Raw genomic sequence first — 15,014 nt, 5'->3', positions numbered from 1 at the left:
CTTCGGTTTTCCTTCAACTCCCTACTCTCTCCCAGAATCTCTTCACTGGAGGAAACTCTGCTCAGCTCCAACTGTGTGAAATTTATTCCATGACTGAATACAAGTCACTTGCAGCGTGGCCCTTCGTTTGCTGTGCCCCTGACTGGAGGTGACAGGGAACAAAAAAAATCAAAACTTAAGACTGCATAACAATGTACAACAAAGGCATATAAAGTAAAACAAAAAGCTGCAAATGCTGAAAATCCAAATTCGAAACAGAATTTACTGGACAAATCCAGCAGGTTTTGCAGCATCTGTGGAGAGAAAATAGTTAACGTTTTGAGTCCAGTGATGTTTACTTCAGTACTGAGAACCTTTTTTTAAAAAGTGGTATTGATACTGATGGAAGGGGACTTTGTAGGAGGGAGGGTGCATAGAGAAGAAGTGAGACAGGAAAAAGGCTTAGGCAGACAAAGGGATAGTAAGCCAGGGGAGAAGATAACTGCCATAATTGTTTCACTACACTGCTCAAGGAGCACATGGATTAAATATCTTTTTATTTTTGAGGGCTGATATATCATATTTTTTGTAACATGGACTGCTTATTTATTATTTTATTTCATATTAATATAAGTAATAGAAAGAATTTTTAAAAATCTAATACTTTTCATTATATACCTTCAGTACTTGACTTATGAGCGAGTAATAATTGAGGATAGGGTCGAGAGGGAGAACGAATGGAAGAAAAGAACACGAGAAGAGTTAGAATTTAAAAGCATTGTAAAGGTAATATTACTTTTAAGAATTTCACTTAAACATATGAAACATCGGATGAGAATGAAGGCCTGGGACCAGCACAATCCAACTCTTGCTGCCTGGCTGTATATTTGGGAGGTGGCCTTCTTTTTGGCCACTCCCGTGCTTGTGGTCTTTTTATAGAAAAAGAGGCAGACTCCTGATGTTACAGGTCCAATTAACAGCCCAGTGGGAGAAGTGGAAGCTACAGAGGCAGGTTGGGCACCAACATGGAGACGCAATTCTGTCTGCACAAAAGGAGAGCACGGGTGTTATTTTCTGGGTCTGTAGATTGTGAAGGAGCAAAAATGGCCTTTGCAGTGATATGTACTTCTTGTCAGATGTGGGAGTTTAAAGAGAGTTTGAGGGTTACTGCAGATTATATCTGCCATAAATGCTATCAGATCGAGTGGATCGGTTGGAGAGACAGATAGAAGCGATGAGGAATTTGCAACAGCAACAGTATGTGATGGATGGCAGTTATCGGAAGGGGGGAAAGTCTCAGATACAGTCACATAGATGGGTTAACTCCAGGATGGGTGAGAGAGGTCGGCACCTAGGGCAGGAGTTTTTTGTGGGTATACCCATTTCAAACAGGTATGCGTTTTTGGGAATTCTCAGTGGAACGTAGCACGAACAGCCAAGTTTCTAGTATTGAGACTGGCTCTAATGCAATGAGGGGTACTTTGACTTCCAAGAGATCAATTGTATTAGGGGATTCTGTAGTCAGAGGTACAGACAGACGTTTGTGGCCACCAGAGAAAAAGCAGAATGGTGTGTTGTTTCCCTGGTGCCAGGATCAAGGATGTCTCAGAGAGGGTGCAGAATGTTCTCACAGGGGAGACGGGCCAGGAGGTCATTGTCCACATTGCAACCAACGACATTGGAAGGGAAAAGGTTGAGACTCTGAAAGGAGATTACAGAAAGTTAGGCAGAAATTTTAAAAAAGTGGTCCTCAAGGGTACTGGATTACTCCCAGTGCTATGAGCTCGTGAGGGCAGGAATAGGAGGATAGAGCAGATGAATGCATGGCTGAGGAGCTGGTGTATGGGAGAAGGATTCATATTTTTGGATCATTGGAATCTCTTTTGGGGTAGAAGTGACCTGTACAAGATCGACAGATTGCACCTAAATTGGAAGGGGACTAATATACTGGCAGGGAAATTTGCTAGAACTGCTTGGGAAGATTTAAACCAGTAAGGTGGGGGGGGGGACTCAGGGAAATAGTGAGGAAAGAGATCGATCTGAGACGGGTACAGCTGAGAACAGAAGTGAGTCAAACAGTCAGGGCAGGCAGGGACAAGGGAGGACTAATAAATTAAACTGCATTTATTTCAATGCAAGGGGCCTAACAGGGAAGGCAGATGAACTGAGAGCATGGTTAGGAACATGGGACTGGGATATCATAGCAATTACAGAAACATGGCTCAGGGATGGGCAGGACTGGCAGCTTAATGTTCCAGGATACAAATGCTACAGGAAGGATAGAAAGGGAGGCAAGAGAGGAGGGGGGAGTGGCATTTTTGATAAGGGAAAGCATTACAGCTGTGCTGAGGAGGATATTCCCGGAAATACATCCAGGGAAGGTATTTGGGTGGAACTGAGAAATAAGAAAGGGATGATCACCTTATTGGGATTGTATTATACCCCCCCCCCCCCCCCCACAACAGTCAGAGGGAAATTGTGAAACAAACTTGTAAGGAGATCTCAGCTATCTGTAAGAATAATAGGGTAGTTATGGGAGGGGATTTTAGCTTTCCAAACATCGACTGGGACTGACATAGTGTTAAAGGTTTAGATGGAGAGGAATTTCTTAAGTGAGTGCAAGACAATTTTCTGATTCAGTATGTGGATGTACCTACTAGAGAAAGTGCAAAACTTGACCTACTCTTGGGAAATAACAGGGCAGGTGACTGAGGTGTCAGTGGGGGAGCACTTTGGGGCCAGCGACCATAATTCTCTTTGTTTTAAAATAGTGATGGAAAAGGATAGACCGGATCTAAAAGTTGAAGTATTAAATTGGAGAAAGGCCAATTTTGATGGTATTAGGCAAGAATTTTCGAAAGCTGGTTGGAGGCAGATGTTCGCAGGTAAAGAGACGGCTAGAAAATGGGAAGCCTTCAGAAATGAGATAACAAGAATCCAGAGAAAGTATATTCCTGTCAGGGTGAAAGGGAAGGCTGGTAGCTATAGGGAATTCTGGATTAGTGGTGCTGGAAGAGCACAGCAGTTCAGGCAGCATCCAAGGAGCTTCGAAATCGACGTTTCGGTCAAAAGCCCTTCATCAGGAATAAAGGGCTCTTCCAGCACCACTAATCCAGAATCTGGTTTCCAGCATCTGCAGTCATTGTTTTTACCCAGCTATAGGGAATGCTGGATGACTAAAGAAATTGAGGGTTTGGTTAAGAAAAAGAAGCAAGCATGGGTCAGGTATAGGCAGGACAGATTGAGTGAATCCTTAGAAGAGTATAAAGAAAGTAGGACTATACTTAAGTGGGAAATCAGTAGGGCAAAAAGGGACATGAGATAGCTTTGGCCAATAGAATTAAGGAGAATCCAAAGGGTTTTTACAAATATATTAATGACAAAAGGGTAACTAGGGAGAGAATAGGGCCCCTCAAAGATCAGCAAGGCGCCTTTGTGTGGAGCCACAGAAAATGGGGGAGATAATAAATGAATATTTTGCATCAGTATTTACTGTGGAAAAGGATATGGAAGATTTGGCCGGTAGGGAAATAGATGGTGACATCTTGCAAAATGTCCAGATTACACAGGAGGAAGTGCTGGATGTCTTGAAACGGTTAAAAGTGGATAAATCCCCAGGACCTGATCAGGTGTACCCAAGAACTCTGTGAGAAGCTAGAGAAGTGATTGCTGAGCCTCTTGCTGAGATATTTGTATCATCAATAGTTACAGGTGAGGTGCCGGAAGACCGGAGGTTGGCAAATGTGATGCCACTGTTTAAGAAGGGCAGTAAAGACAAGCCAGGGAACTATAGACCGGTGAGCCTGACCTCAGTAGTGGGCAAGTTGTTGGAGGGAATCCGGAGGGACAGGATGTACATGTATTTGGAAAGGCAAGGACTGCTTCGGGATAGTCAACATGGCTTTGTGCGTGCGAAATCATGTCTCACAAACTTGATTATTCTTTTTGAAGAAGTAACAAAGAAGATTGATGAGGGCAGAGCAGTAGATGTAATCTATATGGACTTCAGTAAGGCATTCGACAAGGTTCCCCATGGGAGACTGATTAGCAAGGTTAGATCTCATGGAATACAGGGAGAACTAGCCATTTGGATACAGAACTGGCTCAAAGGTAGAAGACAGAGGGTGGTGGTGGAGGGTTGTCTTTCAGACTGGAGGTCTGTGACCAGTGGAGTGCCACAAGGATCGGTGCTGGGCTCTCTACTTTTTCTCATTTACATAAATGATTTGGATGCGAGCATAAGAGGCACAGTTAGTATGTTTGCAGATGACACCAAAATTGGAGGTGTAGTGGACAGTGAAGATGGTTACCTCCGATTACAACAGGATCTGGACCAGATGGGCCAATGGGCTGAGAAGTGGCAGATGGAGTTTAATTCAGATAAATGCAAGATGCTGCATTTTGGGAAAGCAAATCTTAGCAGGACTTATACACTTAATGGTAAGGTCCTTGGGAGTGTTGCTGAACAAAGAGACCTTGGAGTGCAGGTTCATAGCTCCTTGAAAGTAGAGTCGCAGGTAGATAGGATGGTGAAGGAGGTGTTTGGTATACTTTCCTTTATTGGTCAGAGTATTGAGTACAGGAGTTGGGAGGTCATGTTGTGGCAGTACAGGACATTGGTTAGGCCACTGTTGGAATATTACATGCAATTCTGGTCTCCTTCCTATTGGAAAGATGTTGTGAAACTTGAAAGGGTTCAGAAAAGATTTACAAGGATGTTGCCAGGGTTGGAAGATCTGAGCTACAGAGAGTGGATGAACAGGCTGGGACTGTTTTCCCTGGAGCGTCGGAGGCTGAGGGGTGACCTTATAGAGGTTTACAAAATTATGAGGGACATGGATAGGATAAATAGACAAAGTCTTTTCCCTGGGGTCGGGGAGTCCCGAAGTAGAGGGCATAGGTTTAAGGTGAGAGGGGAAAGATATTAAAGAGACCTAAGGGGCAAATTTTTCACGCAGAGGGTGGTACATGTATGGAATGAGCTGCCAGAGGAAGTGGTGGAGGCGGGTACAATTGCAACATTTAAGAGGCATTTGGATGGGTATATGAATAGGAAGGGTTTGGAGGGATATGGGCCGGGTGCTGGCAGGTGGGTCTAGATTGGGTTGGGATATCTGGTCGGCATGGACGGGTTGGACTGAAGGGTCTGTTTCCATGCTGTACATCTCTATGACTCTATGACTAACCACCCAGAAATGTTTGGGAACAGAGGGTCTTGTGAAATGGCAGAATTCAAGGAAATCAGCATTCGTTAAAAAAACAATGGTGCTATGGAAGTGAAAGGGATTAAAGGCTGCAAAATCTCCAGGGCCTGATAACTACGTGCCAAAGTGCTAAAAGAAGCGGTGCTGTTAATATTGGATGCATGAGTGGTCATCTTTCAAAATACTACAAATTCTATTGCAGTTCCTTCATTTGGAGAGTGTTAAACATAACCCCACAAGTTACAAAGAGAGGGAGAGGAAGAAAAACAGAGAACTGTAGACAAGTTAGTTTAACATCAGTAGTGGGAAAAGTACTTGAGTCTATAATAAAAAAAAAAGAGCATTTTGAAAGCATTAGCAGGATTGGAAAAAACTAGCATGGGTTTATGAAAGGCAAATCATGCTGAACTAATTTACTGGAATTTTTTGAGGATTTAACTGGTAGGATAGGGAGAACATGTGGATGTAATTTATTTAGATTTTCAGCAGTCTTTTGAAAAGTGTAGAAAACAAGGCAAGTATTATTTAAATGGCGACATATTGGGAAGTGTGATTTACAAAGGGATTTGATATCCTCATATACCAATCAATGAGACAGGTAGGTCAGGCAAGCAACTGGAAGGCAAATGGTTATTGGTGTTTGTTGCAAGAGGGTTTAAGTTGAGAAATAGGGATGTCTTACTGCTTGGTGAGACCACAGCTGGAATATTATATGCAGTTTTGGTCTTCCTACCTAAGAAAAGATATGAGTGCCATAGAGAAAATACAGCAGAGGTTCACGAGCTTGATACCAGGGATGGCAGGATTTTCCAATAAGAATAGATTGATTCAACTGGGCCTTTATTCAGTAGAGTTTAGAAGGATAAGATCTGACTGAAATGTATAAAATTCTAAGAGGACTCTACAGACTAGATGCAGAGAGGATGATTTCCCTTACTGGGGAGTCTAGAAGCAGGGAACACTGTCTTCTCATACAAATAGACCATATAGGACTGAGATGAGGAAAGATTTCTTCACTCAAAGGGCAGTGAGCCTGGGAAATTTTCTAACATAGAGGTCTGTGGAGACGAACAAAGACAGATATAATTATACAGTTTGTAAAGTGGGAATATGGCATTGGGATAGAGGATTAGCCATGACCCTATTTGAATCGTGGATTAGACTTGATGGACTGAATGGCCTATTCCCTGCTCCTAGTTTCTATCCTCCCTGGCCTGCTCATCAACAAAGAAACAATTGAGATTTAGGCTGGCACGTCCTTTATGATTGAGGGAAAACTCTCCTGGTTCAGAGGTAAGGACAGTACTGCTGTGCCACAAGAGTCACCAGGACGGAGGGAAATTTTTATGGATTGGGATCAGCTGTGACTGCAGCCTTTTGATGAGTAATGGAGCTTGAAGTTCCAGTATGACACTCCCACCTTTCTCTTTCCCCCTCCACCACCTGCCAAAATGGAGGTGACATCCTTTGAACTGACAGTTTTCAGATGTGGCGGGGAACTGTTGTACCAGCACAAATATTGTCCGTAACTGCCTGCATGTTTTTTTCCCTGGCCTGCTATCACTGATCCCCTAATATCTTTTATTCTTCCATCTCCACGGTGGAAATTCAATCAACAATGTACCATTCACTCAAATAGTTCCAATTAATATTTTTAGAAACATAACAACATTGTGGTTTAGCAAAGTCACAATAAAATTCAGCTTATTTAAATAAAAAGCAATACATATGATACAAAATTAAAAATTGTCGACACTCAGCAGGTCATGCAGAAACAGGTAAGTTGATGATTTGTGTGTAGAACTATATAATCAGAACTGTTAACTATTATAGATGGACTAACAGCGTTCACAAATAAAATAAAAAGAGCAGAGTGAAAGATAATACATATACGCGAAGAAATAGAATTGCTCTATAAATTTCCTGAGTACAAAACACTGGATTGCTAAATACAGGCAATATTAGTATGAAGTGTTATGAAACCTAATGAGAGGAATTAAATTTTAATGAGCCATGGATAATATGTTAGTAATTCAGAAGGTGGCAATGAGAGAAGTAAAAATTCCAACATAAAAATCTAGCAAAGTCAACAAAGCTGTGTCTCAGGGAACTGGGACAAGCAAAGTGCAAGTCAAAATTCATGCCTGTTTATGAACCCTAGTTTTAGATTCCTCTACAAGTGAAAATATCTTCCCTTCATTTCCATATTGAACATTTTCACAATTTGAAAGAATTTATGAGCTAGACTCATTGGTAGATAAGTGCATGAGGAGGAAAATAACATGGATCAGATGAAGTAAAGTGAAAGGAGGCTTGTGTGGATCACAATGGGCTACCTGGCCTTGTTTTCTGTTGTACATTCTATGTAAATCCATGTTACATTGATGGTGTGGGTCACTCTGGCAGAATAATAGTAGCCCCATCTCATAGTAATACCTGCCAGACAGAAACTGGGAGCTAACTTGAAGTGTTTTATTGTTAAATTCACCATTAAAGCCAGAAGTTTACAAATTGAAAGGAGGAAAGGATGCAGTTGCTTCCCATGAAATTGAACTCAATTGGAAAGCACTGACGGAAAAGACAACCAGATCAGAATGGGAAAGGCATGAGGAATTAATATGGAATGCGCCTTGGAACTTGGGGTTATATTTGAAATGGAATGGCGTTGATTGATAAACTTTGGTCTTTATTATTTAAAGGAGGTTTCATCACCATAAGCAGCAAATGCAGTGTACTAGGTTGAAGCAATTACAAGTTTGTTTCCACTGGAATTTCCGACGGTTCAATGCTAGGTCCCATGCTTTTGTGCAGCATATTTTAATGACTTGATGGAAGTATGTAAAGGTAAAGTCACTATCATCCTACTGGCTGCTGTCTCATTAAAGAGATGCTACTGGTGATGTTTCAGTCAGCAATCAGAAAGGCTAATGAAATGCTGGCCCTTATTTCAAGGGTGTTAGAGTATAAGAGTAGCAAAGTCTGACTGCAATTGTATAACCTGCTGGTGAGACCACATCTGGTGTACTGTGAGCAACATTGGTCCCCTTATTTACAGAAGGATATTATTTCACTGAAAGTTCACAAGGATGAGCCTCAGTATGGGGGAACTGTCTTTGGAGCAAAGGTTAAACAGATTGGGAGTTTACTCACTGGAGTTTAGAAAAATGAGATGTGATCTCATCAAAATATATAGAATTCTTAAGAGGCTTGACAGACTAAGTGCTGAGAGGATGTTTTCCCTGATGGAAGAGTCTAGAACGAGAGGGCATAGTTTCAGAATAAAGGGGTGTCAATTTAAGACTGAGATGAGAAGGAATTTCTTCTCCTGGAGAGTTGACAGTCTTTGGAACTCCTTCCAGAGAGAGCTGTGGAGGCAGACTTCTTGCGTATATTTGAGGCTGAGATAAATAGATTCCAGATCAGTAGGGGAATCAACAATCATCGGGCAAGTGGATATGAGGAATGACAAATCAGCCATGATCCTATTGAAAAGTGGAGCAGGCTTGAGAGACTGAATGGCATGTCTGTTCCTTATGGTCTTTAACCTGAGGGTTGCCATGCCTCAGGCAATGGGAGAGGTTAAGGAGAGTCCTTCATGGTAATCTCATGTGGTGCAGGAATTGAACTCGCGTGTTAGCAATACTCTGTATTGTAAACCAGCTAATATGACTAACAATTCTACTGTAATTACTATCTCATTCAGGAATGTTTGGAGCATTGGACAGCAATGTGAGAAGAGGTGATTGGAAAGTTGTATGTGCTATAGTTGCATAGGAAGATGTTTGGGGATAAATAAAATATGTTAGATGTAATCGAAGTGGACTAGATGTCAAGGGAAGTGATGGAAAGAGCCAAGGGGGAGGGAAAAGAGATATGTTACTGGGTTCACATTGGAAAAGGTGCAAGTTATTCTGTTCAATCCTTGGCTGAGGAAAAATACAACTTAAGAATATGACATGATCAGAACAGATTCAACAGAGATGGAGAGTGGAAGGAGGTAGTGGAAGTAGTAGCATTTAGGATGTTGAGTAGGTGCAGAGGGGAGTTCATGAGCCCTGTGATCTGATTCTCTCAGGCTCTCTGATACATGGTCAAGAGGTCCAGGAAGAGAAGACTCAGATTTGGAACTGACACAATATACTTTCTCCATTGCAATTTAACATTAACCTGCAACAGCAGCATTTTATAGAAGACATCTCTGGCAGCCTCTCATCATATTTCTGACATGAAAACAGGCATACAATATTTTAAGCCTCAGCTTCCTGACTCAGTAAGAGATACATGCTTCCAATAATGTTGGAGGATAACATTTCCTGAATTTGTCAGCGGCTTGTTGGCATGAAGCCTCAGAGCTTCTGACTCAGGAGGATATAAAAATAGGAGAGTGAAATGAAAGTAACAAAAGACAACAAAAAACAAAGCAAAGCCAGGATCAATGAAATGTAAACAAATTTAGCAAATTTCATCTTCTGGCATTTTTTTTAATCTGGTGTCTGTGTGCAAAGTCCAATAAGCATACAGCATACATGGAAACATAAAGTGACACCATGGGAACAGTAAACCCACCTTGCTTTTACGAGCAGTTTAATTAATGCCTTGAACTTTATCAGTGCTTTGCTAATAAAAATGGGCTTTGCTATTTAACTAATTTGAACAATTTAATAATATCCTTATTCAGCATAGTAACCAGAACGGCGCATAAAAGTGGCCTCATCAACGTCTTGTACAACCTCAACATGATGTCCCAGTTCCTATACTCAGCGGTGTTAGCAATGAAGGCAAGCATACTACACACCTTCTTCACCACCCTGTCACCTGTGATGCAACTTTCAAAGAACTATGTCCCTGTACCCCTCGGTTTCTCTGTTCGATAACACTATCCAGGACCCTATCATTAACTGTACAAGCCCAGCCCTGGTTTGTTTTACCAAAATGCAACACTTGGCATTTATCCAAATTAAACTCCAGCTGCCACTCTACAGTCCATTGACCCAATTTATTGAGATCACTTTGTAATTTTAAATAACCCTTTTCACTATCCACTATACCAATTTTGGTGCTATCCACAAACTTACTAACAATACCTCCTACATTGTTATCTAAGTCATTTATATAAATGACACACCCAGTGGACCCAGCACTGATTCCTGTGGAACATCGTTGGTCACAGCCCTCCACTCCAAAACACAACCCTCCACCACCACCCTCTATGTACTACCATCAAGCCAATTTTGTTTCCAATTGGCAAGCTCTCCCTGAATCCCATGAGATCTAACTGTATTAATCAGTCAACCACGTGGAACCTTAATAAAGTCCACATAGACAATGTCTACCGCTGTGCCTTCATCAATCGTTTTGGTTATGATATTCAAACACTCAATCAAGATTGAGAGACATGATTTCCCATGCACAAAGCCATGCTGACTATCCCTAATCAGTCCTTGCCTCTCTGAAAGCACATAATCCTGTCTCAGAATCCCCTCCAAGAACTTACCCACCACTGATGTCAGAGTAGCGGTCTGTAGTTCCGAGGCTTCTCCTTAAAGCCTTTCTTAAATAAAGGCATAACATTAGTCACTCTCCAGTCCTCTGGCACCTCACCCGTGGCTGTAGATGATACAAATATCTCTGTAGGGGCCCCAAAATTTCTTCTGTAAGCTTCCACAACGTCCTGGGATAAATTTGATCAGGTTTTAGATAGAGATTTATCTAACTTTATGGTTTTTTTTAAAAAAAGGATCTCCAGCATCTGCTCCTTTGTAATGTGGACTGTTTCCAAGACATTAATATTTATTTTCCTGAGTCCCCTAGCCTCCACGTCTTTCTCCACTGTAAAAACTGACACCAAATATTTATTTAGTGTGTCACTCATCTCCTAGGTTCACACATAGACACCTCTTTGATCTTTAAGGGACCCTATTCTCTCTCTAGTTTCTCTTTTGCTCTTTATGTCATTGTAGAATTCCTTTGGATTATCCTTAACTTTATACCAAATGCCATTTTTGCCCTTCGAATTTCCCTCTTAAGAATGCCCCTATCCCCCTGATACTCCAAAAGATTCACTTGATCCCAGTTGTCTTTACATAATATATGCCTCCTTATTCTTGACCTCAATATCTTTATTCATCCATTCTACTCAACTCTTACCAGCTGTACCCTTCATTCTAACAGGAATATAATGGCAATGCACCCTCGTTATCTTTTAAAAGCCTCCTACTTGCCAGTCGTCCCTTTACCTCTGAAGAGACTGCTCCAATCAACTTTAAAAGTTTATGTCTCATACTGTCAAAATTTGCCTTAGACCAATTTAGCACTTAAACTTCCATACAAGGCCTATCCTTTTCCTTAACTATTTTGAAACCAATAGAATTATGATCACTGGTCCCAAAGTGCTCCACCACAAACACTTCATTCACTTACCCTGCCTTATTTCCCAAGGTCAAGTTTTGCTCCCCCTCTAATTGATAGATCGACATACTGATCAAGAAAATTTTCTTGAACACGTAACAAATTCCTCACCATCCAAGTCCTTAACACTGGCAGTCCCAGTCTTTGTTTGAAATGTTAAAATCCCTTGTTACAACCTGTTATTCTTAAATACATCAGATCTCCTAACTTCCTCTATTCACTCTGCAAAGCCTCAACCCTATTCCTAACTACAGGTCGTTCTGCTAGAACGCATGCTTTGTAATACAAATTGACTGTAATATAACTGATGAAACGGAGACACTGTTTCTAAAGTGCAAGCTTTTAAAACATGTGTTGGCTGAAATGTGATTTAGAACATAGAACAATACAGTGCAGAACAGGCCCTTCGGTCCTCAATGTTGCACCGACCTGTGAACTATTCTCAGCTTGTTCCCCCTACACTATCCCATCATCATCTATGTGCTTATCCAAGAATTGTTTAACGCTCCCTGATGTGGCTGAGTTAACTACATTGGCAAGCAGGGCATTCCATGTCCTTACCACTCTGAGTTAAGAACCTGCCTCTGACATCTGTCCTAAATCTATCACCCCTCAATTTGTAGTTATGCCCCCTCGTACAAGCTGACATCATCATCCTAGGAAAATGACTTTCACTGTCTAGCCTATCTAATCCTCTGATCATCTTGTATGTCTCTATCAAATCCCCCCTTAGCCTTCTTCTTTCCAATGAGAACAGACCCAAGTCTCTCAGTCTTTCCTCATAAGACCTTCTGTCCAGACCAGGCAACATCCTGGTAAATCTCCTCTGTATCTTTTCTAATGCTTCCACATCCTTCCCGAAATATGGTGACCAGAACTGTACACAATATTCCAAGTGCGGCTGCACTAGTGCTTTGTATAGCTGCAGCACGATATTGTGGCTCCTGAACTCAAATCCTTCTACCAATGAAACCAACACACTGTATGCCTTCTTAACAGCACTATCAACCTGGGTGGCAACTTTTAGAGATCTATGTACATGGACTCCAAGATCCCTCTTCACATCCACACTACCAAGAATCTTTCCATTGACCCAGTACTCTGCTTTCCTGTTATTCTTCCCACAGTGAATCCCCTTACATTTAGCTGCATTGAACACCATTTGCCACCTCTCAGCCCAGCTCTGCAGTTTATACAAGTTCCCCTGCAACCTGTAACATTCTTCCAAACTGTCCACTACACCACCGACTTTAGTGTCATCTGCAAATTTACTAATCCATCCACCTATGCCTGCGTCTAAGTCATTTATAAAAATGACAACTGGCAATGGTCCCAAAACAGATCCTTGTGGCACACCACTAGTAACCGGACTCCAGGCAGAATATTTTCCATCAACCAACACTCGGTGCCTGCTTTCAGAAAGCCAGTTTCTAATCCAAACTGCTAAATCACCTTCAATCCCATACCTCTGCATTTTCTCCAACAGCCTACCATGTGGAACCTCATCAAAGGTTTTACTGAAGTCCATGTATACCACGTCAACTACCCTAACCTCACCTTCTCAAAAAACTCAATGAGGTTTGTGAGTCATGACCTGCCCTTGACGAAACTATGTTGACTATCTGAAATCAAATTGCTGCTTGCTAGATGAAATATAAATCCCATCTCTTATAATCCTTTCCAAAATCTTTCCTACAGCAGAAAGCAAGATTTTTCTATAATGCAGGGCTGCACAAGAACACCATTATAATGTTATAGAAGAACTACCCATATATCATTCTTACTAATGTGTACAACAACATCTGACTTTTCATTCTCCTCTTTGACAATATGCTGCAACTGCTTTGAGATGTCCTTGACCCTGGCACCGGAAAGGCAACATACCATTCTGAATTCTCACTCACTTGCAGAATCTCCTGTCTGTGTCCGACAGGACAGTCCCCTGTAACAATCACTTATTAAAATCTTACCAAACCCCGCTTAAGATTCATCCTTGTTGCCCAAGATCCGGCTGCCACTTTATGTTCCTGAGATACCTCTGGGTTGCTGGTGTACAATTATTACAATACATAAAGATTTAGGTACATTTGCAATTTTATCAGAATGGCAAGGGCCTTGCCTTACCTCAGATGCCACCAGTCAGTTGTAATACCAGTTTTGCAGAAGGGCAATGGGCACACTTTAGTGTGTTTGCAATAGGAGAATATCCTGGTATCACTTCACCCTCATAATCAGTAACATGTGGTTTGAGGTTGCCAGGGCCAGACTGGCGACAGGAAGGGGTACTAGAGTGAGGAGATTTCGATGGGTATGCAGTGTGCGTACCATGAGACACATTGCTGCTAGGGGACTCCACCCATGGGTACAGAGTGCTCAAGTCAAAGGTCCTGTCGCAACCTGCAGGATGACTTGCTGAGATTTATGAGATAATCTCCCAAAATGGCAAAGGATCCAACCGTCACTGGTATACAGCTGTTGATTGGAAGAAGCTGGTACTTGGCCTCCACATCCCATTGCCAATTCAGGGGATGGGAGGATATTGATAAAATCCATTCCAATATTTTTATTTAGATTGTAATGGAATCTGAAACAAAGTAAAATCGAAGGATATTATGGTTGTATGAAACATTATCTTTATTTTCCTCACAGCTCCAATCGTGGTGGCGAGGAGTCATGGTTCGCAGAGGAATCGGAATCTATAAGTACATTAAAAAAAAAGGAGAGAACAAAGGAAAGGGAAAAGGCAAAGGAAAGGGAAAAGGGAAGCCAACTGATAAGAAGTGATGCTTTTTTGTGCATGTTCATTATCCATCAAATTATTTATTTTGTGCAAAAATAAGGTATTACTAGAGAATACAAATTAATTGAAGAAAGAAAATTGCTTAACTAAGTTGAATTGACTGAAGAAAAGTTGAATTTATTGAAAATCAGGTGGCAATCACAATAGGACTTTTAAAGAAAGGGACATGTTTTTCAATGTTTTAATGCTCTATTATGACTTTTCCACAGTATTTTAATTTTCAAACCCCACCAACCTCTAATATGCCATTTTCCTCCTTAATTGCTTGCTATACTTGCCTGTCTCCTTTAAGTGCCCAGTGTGCCATGCACCGAAATCCCTTTGTACATCCATACTTCCCAATAAATCATTATTTGTGCAATCCTGTGAATGCTTTCCAGATGTTCTGTTATTACATCTTTTATAACACTTAGCAATGTCCCTAACCTAAGCCAGGAGACTGGGTCTAAGTCCCACCCACCTCAGACAGTGTAACAGGATATCTGAACAGGTTGATTAGGAAAATAGCTAGACTTCAGAATGATGTTCTTCTCTCTCTCTCCCTTCCTTTTTAAGTAGTGAGGTTACACTTGTCACACTCTGCTCCAGAATCTAGAGAATTCTGGAAGTTGACCATCAAAAGC

General features: G+C 41.4%; 1 protein-coding gene across 3 annotated transcripts in view; it reads left to right on the top strand.

Moving 5' to 3' along the window:
- Positions 1-14,761, top strand: part of LOC140478860 (dynein regulatory complex protein 9-like) — a 57,018-nt gene extending 42,257 nt beyond the window's left edge. For 2 of the 3 annotated variants that reach the window (XM_072572398.1, XM_072572396.1), the window contains 2 exons: positions 664-765; positions 14,241-14,761. In XM_072572398.1, the coding sequence (XP_072428499.1) occupies positions 664-765; positions 14,241-14,375 (237 nt within the window). In that variant the 3' untranslated portion in view covers positions 14,376-14,761. The remainder of the gene's footprint in view (positions 1-663; positions 766-14,240) is intronic. The other variant, XM_072572399.1, reaches the window with a different exon arrangement.
- Positions 14,762-15,014: the final 253 nt, after the last annotated feature.

Source organism: Chiloscyllium punctatum, chromosome 6, assembly GCF_047496795.1.
Source record: "Chiloscyllium punctatum isolate Juve2018m chromosome 6, sChiPun1.3, whole genome shotgun sequence".
Classification (NCBI taxonomy): Eukaryota; Metazoa; Chordata; class Chondrichthyes; order Orectolobiformes; family Hemiscylliidae; genus Chiloscyllium; species Chiloscyllium punctatum.
The sequence above is the reverse complement of the archived record's forward strand: the minus strand, read 5'-3'. Positions and strand labels throughout refer to the sequence as shown.